At 49.6% G+C, this 26,111-nt stretch overlaps 10 protein-coding genes across 13 annotated transcripts; 5 read left to right on the top strand and 5 right to left on the bottom strand.

The window, feature by feature from the left end:
* Window positions 1-22: 22 nt before the first annotated feature.
* PV09_01730 (uncharacterized protein) lies at window positions 23-847 on the bottom strand. Its single transcript, XM_016354666.1, has 2 exons — window positions 526-847; window positions 23-437 (listed from the first exon to the last, which is right to left on the bottom strand). Exons 1-2 carry the CDS (start codon window positions 732-734, stop codon window positions 164-166), a joined length of 483 nt encoding a protein of 160 aa, XP_016217678.1. The 5' UTR covers window positions 735-847; the 3' UTR covers window positions 23-163.
* A 109-nt stretch (window positions 848-956) lies between these two features.
* On the top strand, window positions 957-2,135 carry PV09_01729. 2 transcript variants are annotated; one of them, XM_016354664.1, is made up of 3 exons: window positions 957-1,188; window positions 1,246-1,897; window positions 2,065-2,135. In XM_016354664.1, the coding sequence occupies exons 1-3, from the start codon at window positions 960-962 to the stop codon at window positions 2,108-2,110; spliced, it is 927 nt and encodes a 308-aa protein (XP_016217676.1). In that variant the 5' UTR covers window positions 957-959; the 3' UTR covers window positions 2,111-2,135. The 2 variants fall into 2 exon arrangements, with proteins under 2 accessions (XP_016217676.1, XP_016217677.1); XM_016354665.1 differs by having other exon boundaries at window positions 1,246-2,135.
* PV09_01728 (uncharacterized protein) lies at window positions 2,061-3,943 on the bottom strand (the record flags this gene model as incomplete). Its single annotated transcript, XM_016354663.1, has 7 exons — window positions 2,061-2,267; window positions 2,325-2,546; window positions 2,597-2,816; window positions 2,871-2,965; window positions 3,022-3,432; window positions 3,494-3,618; window positions 3,715-3,943. 7 exons carry the CDS (start codon window positions 3,941-3,943, stop codon window positions 2,061-2,063), a joined length of 1,509 nt encoding a protein of 502 aa, XP_016217675.1.
* Window positions 3,944-5,636: 1,693 nt separating this feature from the next.
* Window positions 5,637-6,767, top strand: PV09_01727 (uncharacterized protein; the record flags this gene model as incomplete). The annotated part of the gene is made up of 1 exon (XM_016354662.1): window positions 5,637-6,767. One exon carries the CDS (start codon window positions 5,637-5,639, stop codon window positions 6,765-6,767), a length of 1,131 nt encoding a protein of 376 aa, XP_016217674.1.
* A 501-nt stretch (window positions 6,768-7,268) lies between these two features.
* Window positions 7,269-8,339, top strand: PV09_01726 (uncharacterized protein; the record flags this gene model as incomplete). Its single annotated transcript, XM_016354661.1, has 1 exon — window positions 7,269-8,339. The coding sequence occupies one exon, from the start codon at window positions 7,269-7,271 to the stop codon at window positions 8,337-8,339; it is 1,071 nt and encodes a 356-aa protein (XP_016217673.1).
* Window positions 8,340-9,134: 795 nt separating this feature from the next.
* On the bottom strand, window positions 9,135-12,847 carry PV09_01725 (uncharacterized protein). The gene is made up of 3 exons (XM_016354660.1): window positions 12,533-12,847; window positions 10,671-12,435; window positions 9,135-10,622 (listed from the first exon to the last, which is right to left on the bottom strand). The coding sequence occupies exons 1-3, from the start codon at window positions 12,679-12,681 to the stop codon at window positions 9,255-9,257; spliced, it is 3,282 nt and encodes a 1,093-aa protein (XP_016217672.1). The 5' UTR covers window positions 12,682-12,847; the 3' UTR covers window positions 9,135-9,254.
* Window positions 12,848-13,138: 291 nt separating this feature from the next.
* PV09_01724 (uncharacterized protein) lies at window positions 13,139-16,425 on the bottom strand. The gene is made up of 4 exons (XM_016354659.1): window positions 15,631-16,425; window positions 15,437-15,582; window positions 13,950-15,386; window positions 13,139-13,896 (listed from the first exon to the last, which is right to left on the bottom strand). Exons 1-4 carry the CDS (start codon window positions 15,902-15,904, stop codon window positions 13,249-13,251), a joined length of 2,505 nt encoding a protein of 834 aa, XP_016217671.1. The 5' UTR covers window positions 15,905-16,425; the 3' UTR covers window positions 13,139-13,248.
* Window positions 16,426-17,310: 885 nt separating this feature from the next.
* On the top strand, window positions 17,311-21,445 carry PV09_01723 (uncharacterized protein). The gene is made up of 3 exons (XM_016354658.1): window positions 17,311-17,506; window positions 17,558-18,315; window positions 18,371-21,445. Exons 1-3 carry the CDS (start codon window positions 17,369-17,371, stop codon window positions 18,492-18,494), a joined length of 1,020 nt encoding a protein of 339 aa, XP_016217670.1. The 5' UTR covers window positions 17,311-17,368; the 3' UTR covers window positions 18,495-21,445.
* On the bottom strand, window positions 18,772-21,686 carry PV09_01722 (uncharacterized protein). Its single transcript, XM_016354657.1, has one exon. It carries the CDS (start codon window positions 21,434-21,436, stop codon window positions 19,097-19,099), a length of 2,340 nt encoding a protein of 779 aa, XP_016217669.1. The 5' UTR covers window positions 21,437-21,686; the 3' UTR covers window positions 18,772-19,096.
* A 229-nt stretch (window positions 21,687-21,915) lies between these two features.
* On the top strand, window positions 21,916-24,799 carry PV09_01721 (ribulose-phosphate 3-epimerase). Of its 3 annotated transcripts, XM_016354655.1 has the most exons (5): window positions 21,916-22,254; window positions 22,325-22,640; window positions 22,804-23,052; window positions 23,126-23,382; window positions 23,453-24,799. In XM_016354655.1, the coding sequence occupies exons 2-5, from the start codon at window positions 22,398-22,400 to the stop codon at window positions 23,454-23,456; spliced, it is 753 nt and encodes a 250-aa protein (XP_016217667.1). In that variant the 5' UTR covers window positions 21,916-22,254; window positions 22,325-22,397; the 3' UTR covers window positions 23,457-24,799. The 3 variants fall into 3 exon arrangements, with proteins under 3 accessions (XP_016217667.1, XP_016217668.1, XP_016217666.1); XM_016354656.1 differs by having other exon boundaries at window positions 22,325-23,052; XM_016354654.1 differs by having other exon boundaries at window positions 21,916-22,640.
* Window positions 24,800-26,111: the final 1,312 nt, after the last annotated feature.

Below are 26,111 nucleotides of genomic sequence, written 5' to 3'. Positions count from 1 at the left end.
AAAAAAATTTTTTCTTACGGAATTTCAGGAATTAGAGTGAATTGCAATCTTTCTCACTTTTGACTGAGCGAAGACGGTATTCTGAAACTATGCTAATGCTCTTTGGTGCCATCTCCATGCAATTCAATATCTACACAGACTCAACCAGATATGCGCCAAAAATCTAGTATTGGCTAGCAGCCTGTTGACATGCCTTGAGCTGCTCCAGATACCACCCGCAAATGTTCAAGTCGCCCTGATTTGTGTCCATGCAGTTGCGGAACTGCATTACCTGATTCTCGCATACCCGAGGTGGGTTGTAGCTCTGGCTGTATGCAGCACGAGCATCGCCGTTGGCAACTGCTTGTTGTGTGGCTTCCTGGGGGGCGGCGCTCGAGGAACCGCCTGAGAAGAGGCCCCCAATTGCGTGACCGATGGAAGAACCCACGGCGACACCACTTAAAGTCAAGAATGTTAGCTAGCAGCCTAGTTGTGGCAACGAGACGGAGGAGCGAATCTGGATAAGGTGTTTAAGGAAGCACTTACGCAGCGGTGCTAGCCATCTGACCGAAGAGGCCAGGGCCTTGTGACTGTTGAACTGGAGCTGGTGGAGCTTGTTGTGCTGGCGGGTGAGCGACCGTAGAAGCCGTTCGGTTTTGGGTTGGATGAGGTTGTGCTGCAGGAACGGAAGGGCGGGCAGGGGCAGCAGTTGGCCTGCTGGGAGCCGCAGGGCGACCACGGGACTGACGAGGCATGTTGAACGAAGAGTTGTCTGGTTTTAGATTTGATGGACGATCGAGGTAGAATCAATGGCTTTATGCTGTAGCTCGGAGTTTAAAGAAATAGAACAGCAGGAAGCTCGTGGAAGATGCGAAAGACTGATCGTCTCCGAGCCAATCGGAGGGCCGCATTAGTCCACACCAGCGACGCTTATGTAAGGCCGAATCGGGTGTTTGCGAGCTCTCTTGAGCGCTCGCGACATGGTAATCTTAGGTATGGCTTCGTTAAGAGTTTGTTATCGCGTCGCCACAAAGTCATCTACATCATGTATTGCAGGACCTATTCTGCCTCTGGTAGATGTCAGAACCTTCTCTGTTCTTAATCGGCCACCTCCAAACTATGATGGCCATGTCCCACTCACCCGCGTCGAACGAGCCAGCCTTGCAGTGGGATCGGCATTATGGTGCTTCTTTGATCCTACTAGAGCAGGTACGTTTAATGCTTGGGCCTTAAATCAGTTGAATATTGATTGAACGGCTCATGAAGATATGGTCGCCGCTTGCGGCGAAGCGACCGCCCAACCTTATTTCATAAACCGCCTCCGTGATGCCATGCTTTCCTCTCCCACCGGCAGACGCATCCTCCGCGACCGCCCGCGCATGACATCTAAGTCTCTCAATCTTGATTATCTTCGAGGCCTTCCCGAGCACACTGTCGGTCGCAACTACGTAACATGGCTTGATCGTGAAGGCGTTACACCGGACACCCGAAGTTCTGTACGGTACATCGATGACGAAGAGTGTGCATATGTCATGCAGCGGTACAGGGAATGCCACGACTTCTACCACGCAGTAACGGGACTCCCTATTTTTCGCGAAGGCGAGGTGGCGCTCAAGGCTTTTGAGTTCGCGAACACCCTGCTCCCAATGACAGGATTAAGTATAGGTTCTGTCTTCACTCTGAAAAAGGCCGAGCGGAAACGATTCTTTAGTATTTATGGACCGTGGGCTATTCGGAACGGAGTCAATGCAGAAGAAATGATCAATGTTTATTGGGAGGAGGAATTAGAGAACGATGTGGCCGAGCTGAGATCAAGATTAGGAATTGAACAACCTCCTGATCTAAGAAGTATACGAAAAGCCGAGAGAGCAAGGAAGCGGGCCGAGAAGGACAAGGCCCAAGATGGGGCAGCAGTGATGTAGGTGAGCTTCATTTATACCCCAATCTCATTATCTATCGATTTCCGCTCTCAGCCTGTCCGGATGAGCGCTCCTTCAAATCTATATGTCTTCCGATTCATAAGCCTTGATAGTCCAAACGAACACCAGGATTGCAAAATCAAATGACTGATAGCGGGCTTTTTAGTGGGTTGACGCCAAATGCTCTTCTTTCTTGTCATAATCGTCGTTAGCTTCGTCAACACTCATCTTTTCCCGGGTATTCTGTTCATCTTCGTCTTTATCATGAGTGTACTTTTTCTCCAAAGCCTGCTCATGGATCTTGATTTTCTCCTCCTCCGTCAAGCCATACCAATGACTTGCAATATTCGTGTCGCCGAAAAGAGCACCCTATTCAGTATCAGAACCTTTGTTACGGACTTCGATAACGTCTCCTTAAACACTTACAATCTCTTCTAATGTTCGACCTTTCGTTTCAGGGAACAAAAAGTAGATCAGAGTGATATAAACGATGCTAGGACATATCAGAACTAAGTAAAACTTCCAGCCAATCTGGTTGAGTGCAACAGGTGCTCCGACGAGCGTGATCTCGGACGCCAGATAAAAGCTAGACAAGCCAAGGGCAACACCCTGAGAACGTAAATGATTTGGAAAGATCTCTGCAATATACTAAAGCAATGTCAGGAAGAGAAGAACAGCTATAATTTGATAGTACGTACCACGTATTGTGTCGCATCAATAAAGAAACACCACCAGAAGATGTAAAAGAAAATAAAAAAGACAGCAGCTCGTAGACCGGCTGTATTTTCAGTATTCAGGAACTCCGCTGTGAGAGCACACAAGAAGATCACGCAAACTGTGCAACCGATGGAACCTATCAGCATAAACGTACGGCGACCAAACTTGTCAACATAGAATGCCGTCCAAGTGTTTCCAATTCTGCGCAATTATCAGCTTTGTTAGCGCCACTACTATCGCCGCTCTGGGACTCACAGGGTGAACGATGTCCAGCAAGCATTGAGGAGAAGCGGTATCGAACCTGTCAAGCCAAGTGATGCATAGATCAAAACACCATAGTTCGTCAAAACCTTGAACCAGGATTAGCAACCTTCCGGAGCAATCTTTCTACCGGAGTCAAACTTACAAATATTCCTAAGAACTGATCGCCCCACATGAGTATGAACCCGATCAAAGCTCGCTTCCTATCTGGCCCGTTCCTAAAGATCTCAAGAAATCGATTTGGTAGGCTAGCGTCCAATTCGTATTGCTTCTCGATAAGGTAGAATTCCTCCTTAGCTCGAACGTGATTGATGTCTGCCTTAGTTGCATGAAGTTTCTTCACTATCTCCCATGCTTCCTTACGCCGACCTTTGGAAAGGAGCCAACGTGGGGAGTAAGGAACGAATCCTTGACCGAGCAGCAGAACGAGTGGGAAAAAGCATTGGAAAGCCAGAGGGAAGCGCCAGGAGAATTCAACGTGAGGGTTGTCGGCGGACATGAAATAGCAAGCGTACCCGAGCCAGCCTGCTAGTGAATAGCCAACAGCGTACATTATCTATTTTCATCAGAATTTTGGAACAGGAAATACATGAAGTACTTGCCCCAGTAACGCACACCATGGCTCCTCTTGTTTCCGGCGTAGACACCTCGGCTTGATACATTGGGACAACGCAGGCTAGCATTCCTGCGCCCCAGCCTGCAACGAAACGACCAACGAGAAACATGGCTAAATCTACTGCACCTGAGCAAAGCGTTCCACCGACAATCAGAATAGCACTTCAGAGCATCATGCTCCACTTGCGACCAATCGCCTCAGAACTCCAGGCATTGAAAATACAGCCAAATATTGCGCCGGCTGAGTTCACACCGTTAAGAGCCCCAATCATATTAGTAGTATGATCATATCCTGGCTCTCCTGCCGTTGCAAGGTTGAAGTAGATGTAAAAGTTAGGCTGACCTACGGTCGACCCGATGATGGCTAAGCCGTACGCAGTGCTGATTGTGCCTATGGCAACAAAAACAACAACCCATAAGTTATAGGAGTTGACAATGATTTTGTCCAACATACTGTTAAACCGAAGGAAAGAATATTGGTCGGGAAAAGTCTGGCACCTTCAGATGCAATGCAGAAAGCATGTTTTATGCGAACAGATATAGGATATAACCGGAATGACGATGACGAGATATTCTGAAATGACTACGGTTATACCAACGTCAACCGATGCATGCGGGGGCTGATGTCGATCCGGCAGGCTTTTCCTGAAGCTTACCCTCCACGTTGATGCGCTTGGAATCTCTCAGAACCTTGTTTATTACAACGCCAAACTAGAACCTGACAAGTGGTTCTGATGATCTTCCTCGAACTAGGTCACCTCAGACGTTGAGCCATACTTTCCCCCGCATTCGAATTACTTAGTAATTGTCGATCATAGGGGTTACCCAGCTTACTGCCGAGGAATACCGCGAAAGTACCGTCCTTTGCAGCGAAATACACAGATTAATGTTGACATCACTTCGCCACGGACTGAAAGTGAAAGCAATTTGCAAAGCTAGAGCTGTCTCTCTTTACTATTGATTTGTGAAAATCTTTTCTATAAATCAAGGGCATTAAGATAGAGCTACTGACATTTTTAGCCGCCGTTGTAATCGGCGGATATATGTTTGTCTTGGTCAAAATTATACAAAATTCACTCTGACGCTTTGGGTTCATGACGAGGTCCCAGCACGATGGGAATTCCAGATCACTCAAATTTCGGTAAATTTTGGTTTTCACCAGCATTCTACATTCTTCCTACATGTGTGTGACTGCAGGCTCGTTAGGGGAGGGGGGGGGGGGGGGAAATAAGCAAAGGAGAACATATAGGTGATTTGCTCCAAATTCTAGAAGCGAGAGGATTATACCGCCAACTTCGCCTCTCCTTCAACTATAATGGACTCTAAGTTGTCATTTCCTAAAACCTAAGTTAGTAAAAACCAATTTGTTTGTCAGCAGTATCAGAATTTCCATAACTCGCTTAACTCTAGCAAGAGTCTCGGACTTATGACCACGCCTGGTTTTTTTTACACAATGTGTCTGCTGCCCTCGCCGTAACTTGAGCTCATCAAGCGGATAGCCTCAATTTCTGTTCGAGAAAATTAAGACGAAATTACAGTAGGAATTTGGTCTCGTAAGACATCACTTTGCTCGTCCTTGGCCACAACAATATCAGTCTGAATTTCGAAGCTCTTTATCCTTATGTTTGCTAGCATCATTAATTATGATCTGAATTAGGTGTGTTTTGATCGTCCAAGTCATACTGCGCAAAAAAGGTCGCAACCACTCAATTGCAAGCTTGCCAAGGATGGTTTCGTTTTTTAAGATGGCAAGGCATTTTCCAGATGAAGGTTTTGACATATGCTCACGAAGATCTGTGTATCCCTAAGATACTTTATGCTTGCGAACAAGGAAGATTTCCATGATCTCGTCTCGCCAAAGAATGTGTAGAAATGACAGATGGACCGAACGAACGCGTACTGCTAACTCCCAGAGCGAAATCGGCATCAACCTATCAAGTCACTTTTGTGGCTTTCGGCCCTTTGGCTCATAATCTGCACATGCTCTCCTGTCAGCCCCCCGCAATGTTTGTGCACTGCCTTGCTATACTTACGGCCTCAACGACATTGACTCGGAACAACATGTCTCATTTTAGCTCTTCTCCCCAGAATAAAATAATGAAGAGGTTATTATCAAAATAGATCTACGAAATTTTTACCATCACCATGGCGCCCAAAAGAACACAGCACTACCCGCCGCTGGACTACCGAGCAGGCCAGGTCCGACTCATCACATTTCAAAAAGCAACGGCTGGTGCAATTAGAGGCCGCCTGCATGTCTTCCCAATTTCTCAGTGTCCAGAGTATTTGGCCGTATCATACACATGGGGCGAAGAGCCGCCACGTCGCACAGTTTATCTAAACAACAATAAAATTCGCATTCGAGAGAATATCTATCAGGCTTTGAAAGTCATTGTGAGAATGCGAAACCGCCACAGCATCCAAGACAATGGTTGGAAATCGCCGAAGATGCTACAAGGGCTCATCCAAGAAGTGGCAGAGTGTCAATACTTCTGGATAGACTCTCTGTGCATCAATCAGGCTTCCGTTCAAGAGCGGAACCACCAGGTCGGTCTGATGAGGCAGATATTCTCAAATGCAAGGTCTGTAATTGCATGGCTTGGACCGGAAAGCGAAAACAGCTCCAGAGTGATGAAGACTATCAACGAGTACCAACCACAAGCAGCGCCTGTTGCACTGTCCTTCATGCCTCTTCGAATGCCTGAAGACGTCAGAGCTGCGCTACTAATTCTTCAGGCTCTTCCCTACTGGAGAAGACTATGGATCGTGCAAGAGATCATACTCGCCCGAAATATCCTTCTACTATGGGGTGAAGATGGCATGTGCTGGAACCAACTTGCGAATATCTGCCTTGGCTGTGGGCTCGATATTGGGCCTCAGGGAAGAATGGTGACTGCCGAGTATGCCGAGCAGAACATAAACGAACGGTCTGAAGGGTGGATCAAGCTAGTGATGAGGAAAAAAAAGATAGAGGCCTATCTGAAAGGATCATCACGACAGAAGACTGAGGGTGGGGATATTAAATCGCCCTCGTTGTACGCGCTGATAATGGAATTTTCCGAGCAGGAGTGTCGTGAGCCAAGGGACAAAGTGATTGGTCTGCTGGGCTTGCTTTTCGACGAAGCTACAGAACTAGGTGACTACTCTGTACCTCTTGAAGAATATTATGAAATGGTCTGTAGGTATGCATTTCGCACTGCTGATATTAAGGGAGATTGGAGTAAGCAACGGTTTCAAGGCTGCCTTAGGAGGAGTCTTGGTCTTCCGGTGTCGTAGTCTAAACATTGGCGAGTTGTAGACGTGGAACACTGCTTTCCTTTTCCGGATCTGTGTTCTACGTATGCCTCGTCCAAATGTTATTCTCGTTGAACTAGAGCACACGAGCGCGCATCATGATCGACCGGGAAAGCTGAAATGGCAACTCTTCGATCTTAATAACGAGTTTTGTGATGCCCAGTTCTTGAAAAGGCTGAACAGCTTCGTCGAGTCATGTAGCCCATTGCTCATGACTCAGCTTTCTCAGGTTCGTACTTACATTTCCGATTTCTGCTGTTAAAGGCCGAAAGCATGCCTCCACCGTGGAAACATCGGGACCAAGGCCTGCAGGCGGGCCGATCTATTGCGAACTGATCTATTGACGAAACCTTTAGATAAGGAATGGACTCTTCGTAGCCATCATTCTACCTCCGTTGTGAAATGCGTCTCCTACACATTCGGTAGTGCTCCATTTCGCCGGCAGAACGTCCTACTGAGGATCTCTTGACGCCGCCTTTTAAGATGTCGTCGCCCAACGAATTTCATGGATGGGTTGGCCACGATGAAAGCTCAGCCCAAGGTAAAATGCGCTGGGAAGCTTTCGCCCCCCGCAAGTTCACCGACGACGATGTCGATATTGAGATCTCCCATTGCGGGGTCTGCGCGAGCGACAACCACACCCTACGAGCAGGATGGGGCCCCACGATATACCCTTGCGTCGTCGGACACGAGATAGTCGGTCGTGCAGTTCGAGTAGGCAAGAACGTCGAACATATAAAAGTGGGTGACCGGGTTGGCGTCGGAGCTCAAGCGGACAGCTGCCGCCGGGCTGATTGTCCAGATTGTGCTGATGGCAATGAGAACCATTGCGTTGGCATGATTAACACGTACGCGATGAAGTGGCCTGGGACAGAAGAGGTCTCGTACGGAGGATACGCCGATTATCATCGAGCACGGGGTCATTTCACATTCAAGATACCGGAAGGCTTGGACAGCATAGAAGCTGCCCCGATGCTTTGCGCTGGAATCACAGCGTACTCACCTCTCAAAAGAAATGGCTGCGGTCCGGGAAAGCGAATTGGTATTGTCGGTATCGGCGGCCTCGGCCACTACGGAATTATTTGGGCGAGAGCCCTCGGCGCAACAACTGTCGTTGCCATATCTCGTTCGTCTACAAAGAGAGACGAGGCCACCAAACTGGGCGCAACTGGCTTCATTGCTACAGGTGAAGATCCGGACTGGGCCACAAAGCATGCTCGATCTCTTGACTTGATTGTCTCTACGGTCTCATCGCACGACCTGCCACTCTCTGGTTATCTCTCACTTCTGGCACCAGATGGTCAGTTTATTCAGGTTGGTTCGCCCGAGGACGAACTCCCTAGATTTAGCGCGTTCCATCTAATTGGCAAGGGCGCCAAGCTGGGAGGCAGTTGCATCGGTCCGCCTTGGGAGATCAAAGAAATGCTAGAGTTTGCGGCCAAGAACGGGGTAAAAGGATGGACTGAGGCGAGGCCCATGAGCGAAGCGAACCAGGTCATCGTTGACCAGGAAAATGGAAAAGCAAGATTTAGATATGTTCTTGTCAATTCGTAGTCTGAATCGATGTTGCTCTACTCTGAACAAAGTAAAGCTGTTACAGACTTGAGCATTGTACATAAGAAAGTAGCTGCCAGCCAACTAAGCAACTGGATTGATAGCTGCAAGTACTCTGCACGTCGTAGATGAGCCGGACATTTAGATACGTGGAAGTAGGTTTTAGCACAATAGACAACGAAAAAGATTTACTATGGTACGTTCTCAGACCAGCGCATGCCGTTCTGTACCAACTTTCTGACGAAATTACGGGTTCCCGTACGAAGTTTCTTCTCCGCATTCATTGTCTTTATAATCCACGACGACGCAGATCGAGTAGGCAAATTGTCGTGAAGATCGCAACTAAAAATGCTTTTCAGCACAGAATCTGTGGTCGATGACAAAGTACATGCCTGACGTGGACGTCCACACTGGAGAGAGTCGAGTCGCGCTGTGCCGCTCCCTATGTGAGATGCAGGCAATGTAATAAAAAAAGGATCCATTTTCTTGTTCTCTCCTACATAATACCCGCATGTTCAGGAAGATTTTGGGACTTAGCTTAACGGCACCCCTCTTTGCAGTTTGTTAAGATGATAGGTGCGTCTGCTCTCAATCTCAGATAACTTTCACATTTAAGCCAAATTTTGCCCAGCTAGATCTACGAATAGATTGTTATGATACTGCAGCCCCAGCATAATTGAGCAGGGTTGGGAAGAGGACGGCGCAAGCTGAGTTATTTGCGATGATGAATCGCTGACCTGAATACGCTGTCAATCACTGCTGGCGATTTTTAACACAACGTAAGATTAGTAGCACGCCAACACATTTTTTTCATCTTTGACTTTGCTTATTTGCACATGCTTAAAAAGATAAGGAGATATTTATCCACCAATTCATGCCGCAGGCTTCATGTACATACGTGGATTCCTCATAATCCTACAAAAACAATTTGTACGTTGCCACCTCGAACGCCCTAAGTTCAATGGCGACACCTTTCCCACTGCTCAGCATTGCAAGCTCCTCCCCTTGATCCTCCAGCAAATTGACCTTTTCTACTTTGGTGATCGGCACGTGGCCCCAAGTCAAAGTACCCCTTGCTTTGCCGCCTAGACTGTCATAAACTCGGATAATGACGCTCTTGCCCTTTGCCTTTGGAATTCCACTGTATGTGCCATCGTACCAGACATCTTCGTCGTTTTCACCGCGCTTGATCGTGTCAAGCACGATCGCGGGATTGCCTTCGATCTTAAACGAGGAAAGTAGCGACGAAACAGATGAGGGGGAAGCGTGGTGATGAACCTTCATTGGGTTGTTGAAAGCGTATCCCGCGCGTACAGTCCTGTGATCCAGACCACCGATGTGCGGGAAGATCGCGTATCTGATGTGATGACGTCCCATGTCTGCATGAGCGTCAGGTGCTTTAGGGGCCCTCAACAAGCTCAAGCGCATGAGGTTTCCACAAGTGGCAAACCCGTACTTGCTGTCGTTCAGAATGCTCACGCCGTAGCCCGCCTCGCTCAGGTCAGCCCATTTGTGACAACAGACTTCGAACTTGGCCATGTCCCAGCTCGTGTTGTAGTGTGTTGGGCGGCGTACGATGCCAAACTGGGTTTCGTAGCTGGCCTCCGTATTGCGTACGTCAACAGGAAATTCGACCTTAAGGAATTTCATAGTCTCCCGCCATTCAACTTCGGCATCAAAATTGACGCACGCAAAGGAATCGTCTAGCACTGCTGAGAGTGAAATAATGGTTTTGATCCAGGAATTTTCGCTAATCTTGGTCTCAGTCTCGACGCTGACTTTGTGGGGCCCTTGCTCCAGGATACGTGAGGATGTCGCAGTGAGTTCTTTTCGCGAGTTCAGATGGAAGACCTCAACGTCCCAAGCCTGCCAGTACAAAGGTTTGTCGTCGAAAATGACAAGCTGGCCGCCTTTGCCTCCTTTGGCCAGAACCTCGCGCTCTGCCGATTTGTCATACAGCGATGTTATTACTCCGTTACTGACTTCGACGTTGAAACGACTGTTAGAAAGCATGAAAACGCCCTTCTTAATTTCTTGGATCGACGCGGGCTTTGCGCTTGCGGCAGTAAGCGGGGTTACTACACCAACACCTGTGCTTGAAGACGAAGCAATAGCATACTGAGGCTTCTCGGTCTTGACGGGAAGCTTCACAATTTCGGTGCGGTCCCATGGCAGCGTATTGAGCACGACTGGATTGAGGGCTTTTGACTCGTTATCAAACCCTAGTTCATGCAGAGCATCCAGCATGACCTTCTCGCCAGTCTTAAAAATTTCGGCGTACAACTATAAAGAGTTAGTATTGATGGCTAGTTGTTGAAGAAGATTACATACCGCATCTGAGTCATCATAGCACATCTCAATAGAACTACCAGGCAAGCAGTCATGGAAGTGGCACAAGAGAATACCCTCCCACATGAAATCAATCGCCTTTTTCGGATACTCGTATTTGCTCTTTTTGCCGTCAATCTCACCCTTCAAACTAGCCAGCGTGCAGAGAAACTCAATGTCCCTCATCATAAATTCGCTGTTACGGTTGTTGCGCTTGTTGTTCGCCTGCGTTGTATATGTCCCACGATGTAGTTCGAAGTACAGTTCACCGTACCATGTTACGAACTCAGTACCGCTTGCTGCCTTCCTCTCTAGTTCGGCGAAAAAGTCATCAACTGAGTTTCCCATATGAACGCGAGGAAGAAGACCGATCTTGTCAGAGATACCACGGCAGCGACGAAGCTTTTCGATATGCTGCCATGTCGGTCCACCGCCGCCATCCCCTTTACCAAACACAAGTAACGACGTCTCATCCTGATCCAAGCTCTTGTGCTGCGTTACGCTCCGCTTCACGTCGCCGAAGTGGGCTTCAGCGGTGTATGTTTCGCTAGGAGCCATATGGCAAAGGACTTGGCTTCCGTCCAAACTTACCCAGTTGAACGTCGTATGCGGGAAGTTATTGATATTGTTCCAGCTCAGTTTCTGTGTAAAGAAGCGTGTCATACCCGCAAGACGACACAGTTGCGGTAGCTGACCCGAGTAACCAAACGTGTCAGGCAACCAGAACGTCGTGCATCTTGCCCCAAAATGGGATTCGAAGAAACGCTGGCCGTAAAGGAATTGCCTGACCAGCGATTCACCGCTTGGGAGGTTGGTGTCATGCTCCACCCAGCTGCCGCCAATGGGGATAAATGTACCCTTTTTGACCTTTTCCTTGACACGGTCAAACAGCGAGGGGTAGTACATCTCAAGCCACTTGTACTGCTGTGCTTGCGAGCATGTGAACCTCAGCTCGGGATATCTGTCCATCAAGTCGCATTGATTTGACCATGATCTTGCGACCTTCCGCTTCGTTTCAGCCCAAGGCCAAAGCCAGCAAGTGTCAATGTGACAATGCCCGATAGCCTGCACGATTGCCGGCTTCCCGGATTGGTACACCTTTTCCGAGTCCACATCTCCGGTGTACTGCCTAGCAACCTCACGCGCCTTCTTGATGCTCTCCTTACTTCCATTGCCCGCAATGAAAGTATCCATGATCTCATTGCACACCTGCAGCGCCTTGTGGCTCTCCCAGCTGTCGCTTGGAAATTCCCTTGCCGCATCTCCAATGATCCAGAAGTCGATGTATAGTTGTCTCGCGTCCAAGTTGACAGCTACAATGTCTGCAGTGTGAAGCTGATAGTATCGATCTGGCGGGGGCGGCTGGATCGTGTCCCCATTCGCATTGCCAAACATGTGATTACACGCCATCTCGATGTAGAAAGTATGGCTTTTTCCATCTCTCCAAGCATCCGGAAGGATCCATTCGGTGCGCTCACCTCCTCCTGTAAGGGCATGCACGACTTCTCCATTTTCCGTCCAGATCAAGCCCTCGGCACCCGTGTCCCAGTGGAACTCGAGGTGTTCTTTTTTGACGAGGCTGTCAGGAATGGTGAGGTCGATCTTGAACCAATGTGTACTCCAGCTAGGGCCAAATGACTGTCCGACGTGCGCCTCGGCGAACTCATGGCTTGTTGCATCCTCAAACGTCGGGCGCGATAGGTTGGGAGGCGAGTATACGCTGAGTTTCACAAAGGGTTCTCCCTGAACCCTACCTTCGTACATCTTCCTGTGTATACAGAGCTCAATTAGCTTGCTCGATCATAACAAATGCAATCCCGGTGATGCTGCGGCTGCGACGGCGAGGAGTTGGAATCGAGACGTACCCCATGAGCCCTTGCTTCTCATATTGGCCAGTATTGGTGAACTGTCGCAGCCGGTCCAGGTAAATGTTGTGAATCTGCTTACCGACCGGCCGCTCCACGAGCTTCGGGTAGGTCGAAGGAGATGAATCTGAGGTTTCTCGGCCTCCCATCTTGAATCACTGCGATCAAATTGACGATGAACAACAGACCGGAGATGGGCAGATGTTTTGAGCACACAGGAAGTTGGTTTGGCTGCAGGAGAATACGGGGTCACGATCGATCCCAGGTATGGTGGTGGTGGTAGTGGTAGGAGGCTGTACCTGGTTTCAGAGCTCCCCTGCTGCACAAGGGACGAATGACCCGCGCGTATGACGACGCCATGGGCAGGCCAGCCAAAACCCCGCCACGGTTGGCCAGAGTTGTGGAGAAAGCGGTCTAAACAGAATACGCTAAGGGCACCTTGACACCCTCTTGCGAGGCTGACGCTGCAACAAGAAAGCTCGGGAAGAAAGACCCAGAAATCCCACGATGACCGCAAATTGGCCAGGCCTGAAAGCCAGACATGGTCGTGGGGGACGTCAACCCTCGGATGGCAGTAATGTTAAACTCAATAAGAGCACGAACGGATTTGTGTCAGACGATGCACTTCCCATGAGCATTCTGCAGGCCGACATGTATATGCATTATCCTGTCGCGCAACACCTAACTGAAGCACAAAACATATAGTCATCTAGATACTAATTACTAGCTTTGGCAGCCTTGGCCGCTGCCTCGACCTCAATCGCAACCTTGGGATCTATCCTCGGTCTGCTCTCCACGTTATAGATAGCACTCTGCAGCGCTGCCGTGAGATCGATATGGAACAACGGCATATTGACGCCGTGCACAATAATATGTCTGCCTGGAACGGCGCAAACGCCTCCCGGAATAGCTTTTGGATTCTCCTCGCTTGACTGAGACACACTTGTTGCTCGCTCAATGTCCGCGTTTCTGGTAGAAGCACGACGAAGCTCATCGCGATTCTGCTCCCACTCCGCCTGGTTCGCTGCAGAGGCATAGCCACCTATATCGGCAACAGAGAAGATGGGTTTCCACCGATGACCCTCACCTGGTGCGTGAGACGATTCGGATGGTTGGCCAAAGCCAGCAGAGGCAAGGGCGCGCTTGGTCCAGCGATTGTTGATGCCCGCAAAATGCCATTCGACGGTCTCGGGGGACGCATAGCGGTCAAGTTGATTGCGTACGTCGATTAGATTTTGAACAGAGGTGATATCAACGTTGTTGACAGAGGAGAAATCTAGAATGATCGCCTTGAGAGTCGGACGGTGGTCGTTAGAGTTCAATTCCTTTCCGCGGCGCGGACCTGGATCATTCCACGGTCGGTCCTAAAATCTGCTTAAGTCTTGGATCACGTAGGCGAAATAATAAGTAAACTTACGCCCGGCCGTGGAAAGCTTAAAGGGTTGGTCCGCTGGGTTTTCTCAAAAATGACCTTCACCATATAGTCCAAGTAATGGTTGGCGTTCGGGTAGTTGAATCCTTCTGAGAATCGGAATATAAAAATGCCTGGGTATGGGTCCTCAAGTTCGATCGCCGGATTGGAGCCGTCATGGTGGCTGATCGGGAGGAAGGCATTACGGTACTCTGCGGTGTCGTGACTACTCACATGACCTCTATTTTGATCGTATGGCTTCGCAACACCAGTCTTGTTCTCTTCCCCATCAAGAAGGTGGTCCCCAATGACTGAATGAATCTTAACCTTGCCAAGGAAATAGCCTTTGGCTTTGAAGGCCCGAAACAAGAATAGCGCGGCAGAGCAGGAGATCGTGGTGTAAACACCGTCCTCAATGGTGCTGAAAACGGTGACAAAGACACCAGCAAAGAAGATGAGAACTTCGATTGGAGAGATTCTCCAGAATCTGTAGACCGTATTTGGTGGCGTGATCAAGTCTCCAACAGCATGAATAATGACTGCTGCCAGGGTAGCGTTGGAGATGTAATAGAACACAGCGGGCAAAGCGTAGATGGCCAAGAGCACAACAACAGCAGTAATAACTCCAGCTAGCGGTGTGCGGACGCCTGCCTTGGACTTGATGGCGGTACGTGAGAAAGACCCCGTGGCTGGATACGCACCAAGGAATGGTCCTAGAAGATTCGTTACGCCGATGGCAACCAGCTCTTGCGAGGGATCGATTGTGTAGTTATTGACGCGCCCAAAAGACTTCGCAATAGAGATGTGCTCAATCAGTAAGACAATGACTGCGGCAGGAAGCTTGTTCGAAAAGGCATCGATGATTTCCGAGTTGATGACTGGCACGCCGGCATCTTGGAAGCCGCGCGGCACTGTCTTTAAAATGCTGAACTTCGGACTCTTCTTGTGATGCCTGTTCACAAGCCAGCTGATTAGAGTGAATAGGAGAATAACAAATACAGTTCTTAGAGTGGAAATAAAGAACCACATCTTTCTGCGATTGGGCTGCTTCTTAGACATGAAATTGCAAAACCATCTGATGAGATACAGAAGGAATAGGGATGCAAGACCCATTGCAGCATTCACGTTGGAGCGTCCCAGATGTTTTAAAGTATTGATAGCGACTTTATACGTCGAATCGCGAGTGTTAAAGCCGGTAATGCCCATGAGGGTTGGCACCTGGCCTACGGCGATGTTGAGAGCAGAACCCGTCATGAAGGCAGAGATAGCTGCGAGTGAAATAAACTCGACAAGCCAGCCTAAGCGTGCTAGACCGATGAATACCACGATAGATCCGCAGATGATAGCGAGGGCCGAAGCAATATGATATGGCTCGACATTCGGTAATTTCTGGCTTGCCTCATCGATAATAGTACCGGTGAGGGTAGACATGACGGCAACGGGCTGATAGTATCATCAGTATGTGTTCTTCAAAAGATTTCTAGGAAGCTTACGCCTATGGTAATATCCTTTGATGTTGCGAAGAACCAGTAGATCAAGACACCCATGAAAGATGAGTATAGGCCAAACTCGACGGGTAGGCTGGCAAGCTTCGCATACGCCATACCCTGCGGTACAACAACCGCGCCAACAGTGATGCCTTAAAAGACTCAGCATGGTTATTCAGAAAGCGATTGAGCCTTCTTACCTGCTACGAGGTCACCATACAGCCACTGTAAGTTGTAGCGACCGATCCAGTGAATGAAAGGGAAGAGATTGTATATATATCGTCCGACATCCCGTAGTGAGGGGGTATGCTCTTCAAACCATTCAAATATTGTTGGTTCCTCTTCAACATAGGTATCTGCGGTGGTCACTGAGAAGACGGATTCTCCTCGAGTGACAGGATCGGTCTTCGGGTCGTCAAGCTTAATCCCTAGAACTTTGGCCAAGGAATGGCCAACTTGCGTTCGGCTGATCATAGTTTGTTCACTAGATCAAGCACAGTTCAGTAGGAGAATGTACCCTGGACTGTTTTCACGAGAGAGAGAGAAATAGACCCTGTGCCAAACTAATCGTAGCAAGATGTGCAGAGTATTTAAGCCCTCCAAGAAATGAGATCCGCTGGTCGCGTGCGTTGATGCAGCGCTCTCTTCTTCTTCAGACCAACTAGGGAGTTTCCTAGGATGGCGTAAGTACGGCAATGAATGATGTGAGCGAGAGTAAAAAGCCACTGTGGGGGATTTGAGATATGTCGCATGCGCGAGGCTGAGATCCAGACTCTACACGCTTGCGGTTTGAAGAGACAATAGGCGAATCGCCATAGAGGAGCCAGAGGTGCGGACATTAGCAAGATAGAATCTCAGAGACAAAGAAATATCTGTCAGGTAGATTGATGACGCGATCGCTTCGACTTTTCGCCGCGGCGCACAGGTGTGGATTCAGGATATGGGAGCGACTGGCAAGCTGCAGATCCTCACGTTTCCGTTTCATTTGTAACAAAAGATCATTGTGGTATTTCAAAAGTTTGCTAACCTTTCGTAGCTTAATCAACACGGAAGCTTAACCTCAACCAGCCAGAACTACGGGTACGCCTGGGTCTTGGTGTTGGAACACCTTGTGTTGTGGTGCAATAAACCTCCAATGAGCAGGGTCGGGAGAGGCGGGTTAGTGAATTGCGTGATTGAGGGCCTGTCTCACGACATAGAAGCGGAAATCTCAGGTGCATGCGCAACGAAAAGCCAGTGAGTGTTTGTCAGGTTAGTTACTAAGAAAGTCGATGAGCAGATCTGCAAAATTCCAATGCGAGATTGATCTGCTCTAGGATGGGCGAGCGTGCTGATCGTCTTCAGATTGCTTTGCTGGAAGCAAGTATTGTGGGCACAGGTCCACGCATTTTGGTGGATAGCGCCTGCGTTGGGTCCCTAAGGCGCATTCAAAATGGTCCAATCTGGTGCGTAAGAATTTGTTCATTAATCAGTCGTCCGTTCGTTGGATCCGACAGCCAAGGCCTGAGAAAAGTGCGACGTTCCTGGGAGGACTCCCGCGTTGTGGTACATGAAAAAAATACAGATGCGAAGCCATCCGCACAGGTCGCATTGAACGTGATCGCGTTCACGAAGAGTTGATCAGCGGACAAAGGCTAATATTCATCTCAAAACTCTGGATGGATTGAAGAGCGGTAAGACCAACCACGAGGCTAGGCTACAAGTCGGGATGAGCATCTCTTCACCAAAACGGCACGACCACGACGCTTGTGACGCGAGGTTGAGTGTCGATGATTTTGTTGGAGAAGCCTTTATGCCTCAGGCAGACAAGCTTGTGGCTGTGCCACAAAGAGTCAGCCACAGGTTCCAGCTGCCGTGTGGAGATCATCGTAAGGCGCGTCAGGACGTGCAAAAGACGCGTTGTGTTCACTTGACGAGATCGAACAACATATAGTCAACATGGCCGTCACCGCAACTCAAGAGACATTCGAGCACCTGCTGAGGAGAGGACCACCCAATGGCGACATTGCCTCTGGCTTGGACGAGCTGCGATACAAGATACTGATCGACGGCTTACCTAGCAAAAGTGACGGCACGGTAAACAATCTGCCATCCATAGCTAGCATCAGCAACTGAGTAGAATAATAGTCGGAGCTGCGCATGTACGTATGGCTCATATTGCTCAATTCGCCACCCATCAAGACCGATGTCTATCTCGACCTCGTCCAACAAGGTGCTTCGCCAGCATACTCTAAAATACGCAACGACACATTCAGGACGCTTGCTACCGATCCACTGTTCAGAAACCGGGTGACGGAAAATAGCTTGACTAGGGTACTCAATGCAGTCGCCTGGAAGCTTCAGGACGCGCATGAAGCGCGAGTCAATGGTTGGCTATCTCCACCCACAATGACCATGGACGTTACTGCGAGTCCCGACAACACGGCGCGCAGCAGGAGCTCGGTGTCTGGAACGCAGGACGGAAGCCAGATGGGAGACAAGACGGACTACGTAGGCTATGTTCAAGGCATGAACGTCCTCGCTGCCCCATTCCTCTACGCAGCGAGAAGTGAAGCCGAGGCATTCACCGCGTTTGACAGACTTGTGAGCACCGTCTGCCCGGGCTATATTCGGGGAAGCATGGAAGGTGTGCACAAGGGTTTGGCGCTGGTAGACGAGGTCCTCCAGATTTGCGATCCCAAGTTGTATCATTGGCTGCAGCATAAAGGCCTCCACGCGTCTATCTACGCATTTCCATCCGTGCTGACGATGTGTGCTTGTACCCCTCCTCTACCGGAAGTTTTACAACTGTGGGACTTCCTTTTCGCGTACGGGACGCACTTGAATATCGTCTGTATCGTGGCTCAACTAGTCTTGATACGTGACCAGATTTTGGGCGCGGAGAGGTCAGATTTGTTGGTATCTTCTTGACAGCCTGTTTGCTAACTGAATCATCTGCAGCCCTAACCAAGTCCTTCGCTCCTTTCCTCCACTTCAAGCCTCGAAGATAAAAGCGTTGGCAATCAGCTTTGTGCCCCGGTTACCAGAAGAACTGTACAACCGCTTAGTCGAGCATGCCAAATGAGAAATATCATTATGCCGCATCTAACTTTTTTTTTTAGCACGTCACCGCCAAGTTGGTTGCACACGCGAATATTTAATATGATTACATCGATGAACAGGAGCTGCGCATGCAGGTGTCAGACCTGTTGCATACCTCAAAATAGTTGCAGAGCTCCGAGCATATGGGAGTCGGTAAATAACCGGAAAACCCAGCTATATCAGGCATTTATATTATTGCATCGTCTTTTGGGGATGTGAGCATCAAAGCCGGTAAATGTATTGTGACAGTACTTCTCTTTGAGGGGAAAGTGCGAGCGGCAAAACGAATCCAGCTGCGAATTTGACGCAATTGACAAAATTGCACCTGAGCTTTTATTTTTCATTTCTGACTTCAGTCTAATGAAGTAACTGACAATTCGCACTGCAACAGCCACTTCGAAGTCAGACCGAGACCATTCTTTTGCACTGCAGTTTTTTGAACTAATCACAAAGGAAAGCCAGGTCCGTGGACACGGCGAGCATTCAAACTAAATCCGATGTAACAAAACGGCTGCGCCAACTGAGATCAATCTAAGAAGAATTATATATATCAAACATAAGAAACAGCGGTAATCAGGCTGGTATTTACATTGGCTTGCGTGCCCAGCCGCTCAAATACCTCCAAAAGGCACCGGTGTAAGAGCCTTCCTCAAGTGCTGCAGGAACACCCTCGAGAAGGCGATCGGCTTCACGGCCCATCTCCTTATGCAGCTTAAGCATCCATCGTTCCCATGCCCATGAGCCGACCAGGCCAGAGATATGGCTTGCATCTGCGGTAGTGCCTTGCCGGCCGTCAGCCTGAGCCAAGGGCAAATTCAACCAAGCCCGGCGGACTTGTGCGAATCCTGCACGGCGGAGACGAGGAAGCCACAGCTTGGTCGGCGCTGGATCGTAACCACGTGTGCGGAGGTTGAAGCAGAACTCGACGCTAGTGGCGCAAGCCTGGTTACCACCACCGACAATGTCTGCGTCTAAGAGGGCAAACTCGAGATATCCGCCTGGAGTGAGGACTCGCATGCACTCGCGGAGGACAAGGTCATATTCGTCTCTTGAGCGACCAGATGGTTTATCAGTTTTCAGGAGCGTCATCAAGTTACGGGCGGAGATGACGTGGAAGGTGTTATCGGCATAAGGAAGGGTCCACAGGTTCGGCACAAGCTTAGTTCGGTGGTTGGGTGGCCCCTGTATGGCGGGATTGACGGACTGGTCGTGAGCAGTGTATACTGTAGTAACTGTGCTGGACGGGTGCTCAAGCGCCACCTGCCACGCCCAGTCGCAGGAAGCAAGGCCACCAAGGTCGAGGACGCGGCCGTTTTCGATCTTTGGCATGAGCTTGCCGGTTGGGCTTGTGAGAAGGGATCCACCATTCAGCATCTTTGTAGCTTCAAGATTCCACGCGATGGGCCGAATCTCTTCGACAGCACGGCGCTGCCTAAGGGTAGCAGTGACAGCCTCAGATTCTTCGGTAAATTCCGGTCCAAACATGTCAGAAGCCGGGCGGCGAGCCTCTGGCTCCTCCTTCTCGATTTCGTATTTGCCATCGAGACGGCTCAAGTGGGTTGGGAACAGGCATCTGCGATCAAGGCGAAGCTTGTCGGTACGAACCTTGCGCTGAACAAAGGCATCTTGGGGGCCTTTGCTCGAAGCGTATTGTTTCGCAGCCTTTACAAAAATGTCGCTCTTCTCGACCTTAGCCTGCTCAACCGGAGCCTGTTCTGGCTCTGGGTGAACGTCTTCAGCGAAGCGGACGGACTTAGGGGTCGGGAGAGAAACCGATACCGCCTCCTCTTCAACAGTCTCTGCGATTGTTGAGACATGCTGTCTATGGCTATGGAGGCCACCAGAGGAGCTGTGGATCGACATAGAATCGTCAGCGACATATCTCTCCTGCTGTTGAAGCCACATGCTAGTGCGGTCAAAGTTACATTGACCCATAGCCTGAAGCTCCTCAGCATAGTTGTCCTTGTACTCCGATGAGTCGAACTGGGAAGACTCGTTTTGCGGAGCTGGAGCTGCAACTTGTGGAGAAGCAAGTGCAATTCTACGAGCGGTTGGAGGGCCCTCCGTGATGTTATCATCGACGTCGTACTCAATAATTCGCTCGTTCATGCTCTCAGTCCATGGTACGCCGTAAAAGCGCTCTGCAATGCTAGTTGATGGAGCATCTTCCTGAGCATAGAGCCATGTATTGCGCGAGGATGGATCCAAAGTGGAGAAAAAGCCGCCCGGGGATGGAACAGATAATGCAGAAAGCTCGGCTTCATCCGCATCGGCGGGTTCGATCGTTACGTCAAGAGCTAGAGATGGACGCTGCTCACATATCTCTTGCATCTCGCCCACAGCTTCGACTGGTTCCTCTATTTCCTCTTCAACATTGATTGCCGTAAGCGTTTGAAGAGCCTGAGGGTGAAGCTGTACGGGCGTCGACCATTCACGATCGCTGCGATCCAAATCCGGAGTCGATGGGCAGCTCAGGCTAGACAGTTCCTCAGAGGTGAGACTGCCATCAAGCGATGGGGCACTTGACGTGCTGGCCATTGGTCGGGTAGCAAGAGCAGAAAGCATCCTTGGGTTTGGTGAAACAATCGCAGGTGATCTAGTATTGGGGGAAAGTAGTGGAGCGTGAATGCTCTGTTTTTGGAAGTTTTTGAAATTCTGGATGGTCGGCCACGCAGTTGGTGACGGAATAACGAGAGACGACATGCGCTTTTGAAGTCGGGGTGTTGGTTCGCCGTTGCCGTTGGTCAGCTCGGATGTGAAGCTGATAGAGATCTCGCTTGTATCGTCGTCGCTCATGTCATACAAGTCATCAAAGGCAGTCTGCGGTTCCTGCGGTGAGTCTTCAATGAAAGTAGTTCGGTTGTGGTTTCGTTCCCGACGAAAACCTGAGAATCGACTGGCGGGAAGGGTCTGGAGAGTAGCCATTGAATTAAGTTAAGAATTAATTAATAAGACTGAGTGAGCCGATCCACAGCTTTTGTTAGAGCTAGCAAGTCTTCGGTCAACGAAGAGGCAGAAATGGCCAGATATGGGCAAGAAGTGAACGAGCGAAAGCTGCTCTGAAGGATTCAGCGGCGGTTGGGATGTGATATAGGTTCCCAGTTGCCGCCCGTCGTGGTCTGTTCACCACGCCACGCTGAATGGCTTCGAACGCCGTTGTTGACGAAGTGTGGTCGCTGGTCGACCGCGAGGCGGGTCACCTAATTGGGTCTGCTGGCTCCCCTACAGGATCACGTCTAGCCGCTTCTGTGGGTGGACCAACGAACGCCAGGCGCATCCAGAGCCAATCATTCGACTGTCGCACCTGGGCTTCTGATTTTAACCGCCGATATTCACCCTTCGGTGGAGCGTATCGCATTCCATGATGCGGATTCCTGCCTCTTGCGCGAAGCTTTATATTGTTAATTTTATGGCTGCGCCATCCTTACAAAGGAGCTTGGCTTTATGCGGCGTCCAGGCAGGAGACTTCGCAGTCTGCCGCACTCGTTCCTGCGTGGAAAGATCCGGGGGCACAGGGCTTCGGTCAGAAGCGTTCGCATACGTTTGCATTCATGCTGGAGCTTTTAGGCTGGAAAGCACTTGAGGATCGCAAGTGTGGAGATGTTGGTCCTTCGCTTGGCTTGTTGGACAGATGGAGTGAGCTTAGCGGAAACTCGGAGCTCACAAGGAACGACAGCCCACAAACCCTACTTTTGCAGCACTGCTACGTCAGACATCGCATCGACCAGAACAAGACCTTAAAGGTGATCCTCACGTTCAAAAAGACCTGTAACCTCTGCCGATAAGGGCCTGTCTCAGTTGACATTTCTTCAGGTTGATTAATTTCGTGGCCCCAAAGCTAAGCCGATTTTCTAAAAGCTCGACTTTTTCCCTCAGGCCGCGAAAAATGTCGCCCGCAGCAATCATCGCGCCCTCCATTTTATCGGCTGATTTTGGCAAGTTAGGCCAAGAATGCATTGATACCATGAATCGAGGTGCGGACTGGCTCCATGTAGACATTATGGATGGGCACTTCGTGCCCAACATGACCTTTGGCGCCCCAGTGGTTACTAAGATCCGCGAGAGGGTGCCGAAACCAACAGTTGAGATGGGAAAAGGTACATTTGACTGCCACATGATGATAGCGGAGGTAAGTTGAGACCCTATCATCATGAGCCGTGGATCTTTGGCCGAGTGTATGGCTGTTGGATGCTATGCAGCTGCTTCGCCAAACACTGGGTAATGGCTGTGCAACCATGCCCCTCTCTATTCCTTCAGGGTTCTTAAAGCTCGGGGTTAACGCATCATTCCAGCCCCACAAGTGGGTTGTCGATTTCAAGAAAGCAGGCTGCGATCTCTATTGTTTTCACTACGAAGCGGCGCTGGGTTCGACAGCGGCGCAATCTCCTGAGCAAAAGACAGACGAGAAGACCAACCCCAAGAAGCTCATTGCGTACATCCATTCCCATGGCCTCAAGGCAGGTATCGCCATCAAGCCAAAAACTCCTGTAGATGTGCTATGGGATATCCTGGATAGTCCAAATTTGGAAGAACGACCTGACGTGAGTGAGATATAATTGCACACATTGTGCTACATTCTCTTTGAAGCTCAGATTTAAGCTAAAGTCTTCACAGATGGTGCTCATCATGACTGTAGAACCAGGCTTTGGGGGCCAGTCCTTCATGGCCTCGGAGCTTCCCAAAGTGGCTGCGCTGCGAAAGAGATATCCCGATCTACCGATCGAGGTTGATGGGGGACTCTCCGAAAAGACGATAGATCAAGCTGCGGATGCCGGAGCAAATGTCATTGTTGCTGGCAGTGCTGTATTTGGTGCCCAGGATCCCGCAGAGGTCATCAGAAAGCTACGTGAGGCTGTCGACTCGCGAAGAAAGTAGGCATACATTCAACTCTAGAGGCGAGACATTTCAGGCAGGTGAAAAATTTGCTAATCACCAGAGTAGATAGCCTTCTCTATGTCTGACACAGCCGGATACCTCACTGAAGCTACGGGGCCATCATCGCGACCATGTTCTCCAGATTCACTCCTGCGTTAAACTCTTTGAAAGATTCTAGACCGGATAAATGTCAATAATCAACCTGCATCCTCCTTCGCACAGTTTAATTTCTTCGTGCTGACCTTTGGTATAACCTTTCACTTGGTTTTATCTCATTCCCGTTGGGTTTAGCGTGCGATCTTTTTTTCGTTTGCCTTTTTGCGAACTTCAATCATTTCAATGAATCCTAGCAGCTCTCTTTTCTCTTGGCCGACATTTATTCTATGATCTCGATCTCGGGCAGGCCGATCCTTACTAAAGGGAGAAGTGACCTGGGCCGCGTCGGCTCTTCTACTTTGCCTTCCTCCAGGGCGATTGTTAAAGGAATTTAGCCCGCTCACGCTTTGCCGCCTCACTTTATCGCAAATGCAAGGCTTCGAGGTCCTCTCATGCAATATTAAGGAAATGGGACTTTCTGTACAACTCTGGGATGCTGTCTCGTTGCGTACCGATGTTCTGTGGCTAGTTTCTTTACGACGTTCTCGAGCAGAAGGTGCGCTCTTGCCAGCTTGGACTCACGGCCAAAACACAACTTCGGAAGAAAACAGATGGTTCAAGTGAGAGGGGTTCCAGGATCTAGATATGTCCAACTTATTGTTTCCGGGGTTGTGTCATTCTCAGATTGCTAGTGCTATGCCCCAATGCACTTCGAGAACGCGATTGGACTTACCCAATTCGACACTTTTAGCTTCCATGTCATTCTGTAGACCTCCATGGCACGCAATATCGCCCCGTAGAATAACGCAATTCACAAGTTTGCCAGGACTTCACCTAATCCTCCTTCCAGAGCCAAAGAGCTTGCTCCGGTTTGCGAATATCATAACACGCGAATCAACAGAACGCGGCATACAAATCCACTTTCCCCTCTGTCCTTGTCTTGACACCCCCCCATAGAAGCGCACGGCGTCTCGCTTCATTATTTACTTCATGGCCGTTTCAACTCTGGCGACGCAGAGCTCCGGTTTACTTTCAGTCTCGTCAAGCAAATGGCTCTCGCTTCATTTTTTGCTTCGTGACCGCTTCAGCTCTGTCGAAGCGGAACCCCAATGTACTCTAGGCAGCGATCTATTTCCAATTAGTTGTATCAATGGTCGCCTCAAAGAGGCGGGTTTGCGATGCTTCATGTGTTCCGGCGCTTTTGTTATTCCTTGCATATATGCGGCTGCTCTGTCTTTCATGGCGATGCATGTCAACGCTGGATTCCAGAACGGGCCATTCTGTTGAGGTTAAATACATCTTTGACATAGAGACTTGAATTTTATAGAGATTGTCAGAAGAACTACTCACTCTGAACCGATCTTCCCAAGCGAACAGCTCTGACTCCGGTGTTCCATTCTAACTTTGGACAGACATACATCATCAGTACATAGATTTGGTCGGCTACCCGCCTTTTCCAGCTGTGTTCTAACCTTCATCATGGCTCCTCCATCGGTGACTAAGAGCGCGCCCTGTGTTGAGTCACCCCCATGGGTCACGACAGAAACAGCAGATCGGAAGGCATCTTCTTCGTCATCGCACAACTGGCAGCCGCCCCCGTGGAACGATCGCCATTTGGTTCATGTCGGTACCCTGACTTTAGTCACCGAGCGACGAGGAATGTTGATTTGGTTAGATGCTGACACCCTCCTTTTAGGAGATTGCTTCCGCAGAACGTGGACTCAAGCTCCTTGAATTAGATTCGCAGCTCGTAGAACGAGTTAGGAATGCCAATGGCTTTTTCCAACGTGGAATGGACCCAATGCAGCGGTTCAAAAATTGCAACTAGATGCCGTCTGAGCGGATTTTCTTGGTTGCGCTCTTCTGCCTCTTCCCGTCTATGCTGCAGCTGCCAGTTCAAGCGCCACGGGCAGCTTCGTGCCGCATGGGACGGATTCATCGCCTCTGCTCACTCTAGGACTTCGATTCTAAAACAAGCATAACCTCGGTTGAAAAAAAAATTTCTGTATTATCATGCCTTTTCATCGCTCTCATCTTTAGCTCTACCGACTGCTCAACCGAGAGCAGAGAACTCAAAGCCAGGATGTCGGGGTCAGGATCTATTTCAGCAAAAGGCTGGTCACGTTATGGGACGCAATGCTGTTCCGAAATGCGTCCGCAACCTTTTACAGTTCGCACACTGAAGATACGAGGCGCTCTCCACGAGCACGGCGCCCAGATTGGTGGATCAGACGTTTCAGAACGCCACAGCTGGTAGACAAGCGAATCAGGCCCGAGCAGATTACCCTGTCCGGCACTGAGGACGGATTTCTTGGGAAGAAATAGTATGACGACTACCCACGGTAGCCGACGCTGAACAGGTCTGAGACTCGATTTGGGCGAAGGAGCAGGGGCCGGGCACGGCCAGCGGAATTTTCTTGTACACTGTCTATCTTCTTATAACTTCTGGGCGCTACGGCGGACTAGCCGCCGGTGCCAAGGGCAGGATGGAAGTTCGGGTTGGCACACGAGGGACGCTGTACGAGTATTTTAGAATGGGCATAGCAGGCAGCAACGTTGAGAAGCAACGTGGAGACATGGTGTCGGCGTTACGGGACTCAGTTTTTCGTGCAAGACGTGCAGTCCGGCT

Source organism: Verruconis gallopava (assembly GCF_000836295.1).
Source record: "Verruconis gallopava strain CBS 43764 unplaced genomic scaffold supercont1.4, whole genome shotgun sequence".
Classification (NCBI taxonomy): Eukaryota; Fungi; Ascomycota; class Dothideomycetes; order Venturiales; family Sympoventuriaceae; genus Verruconis; species Verruconis gallopava.
Note: the sequence above shows the minus strand (reverse complement) of the source record. Positions and strands in the feature narration are given on the sequence as shown.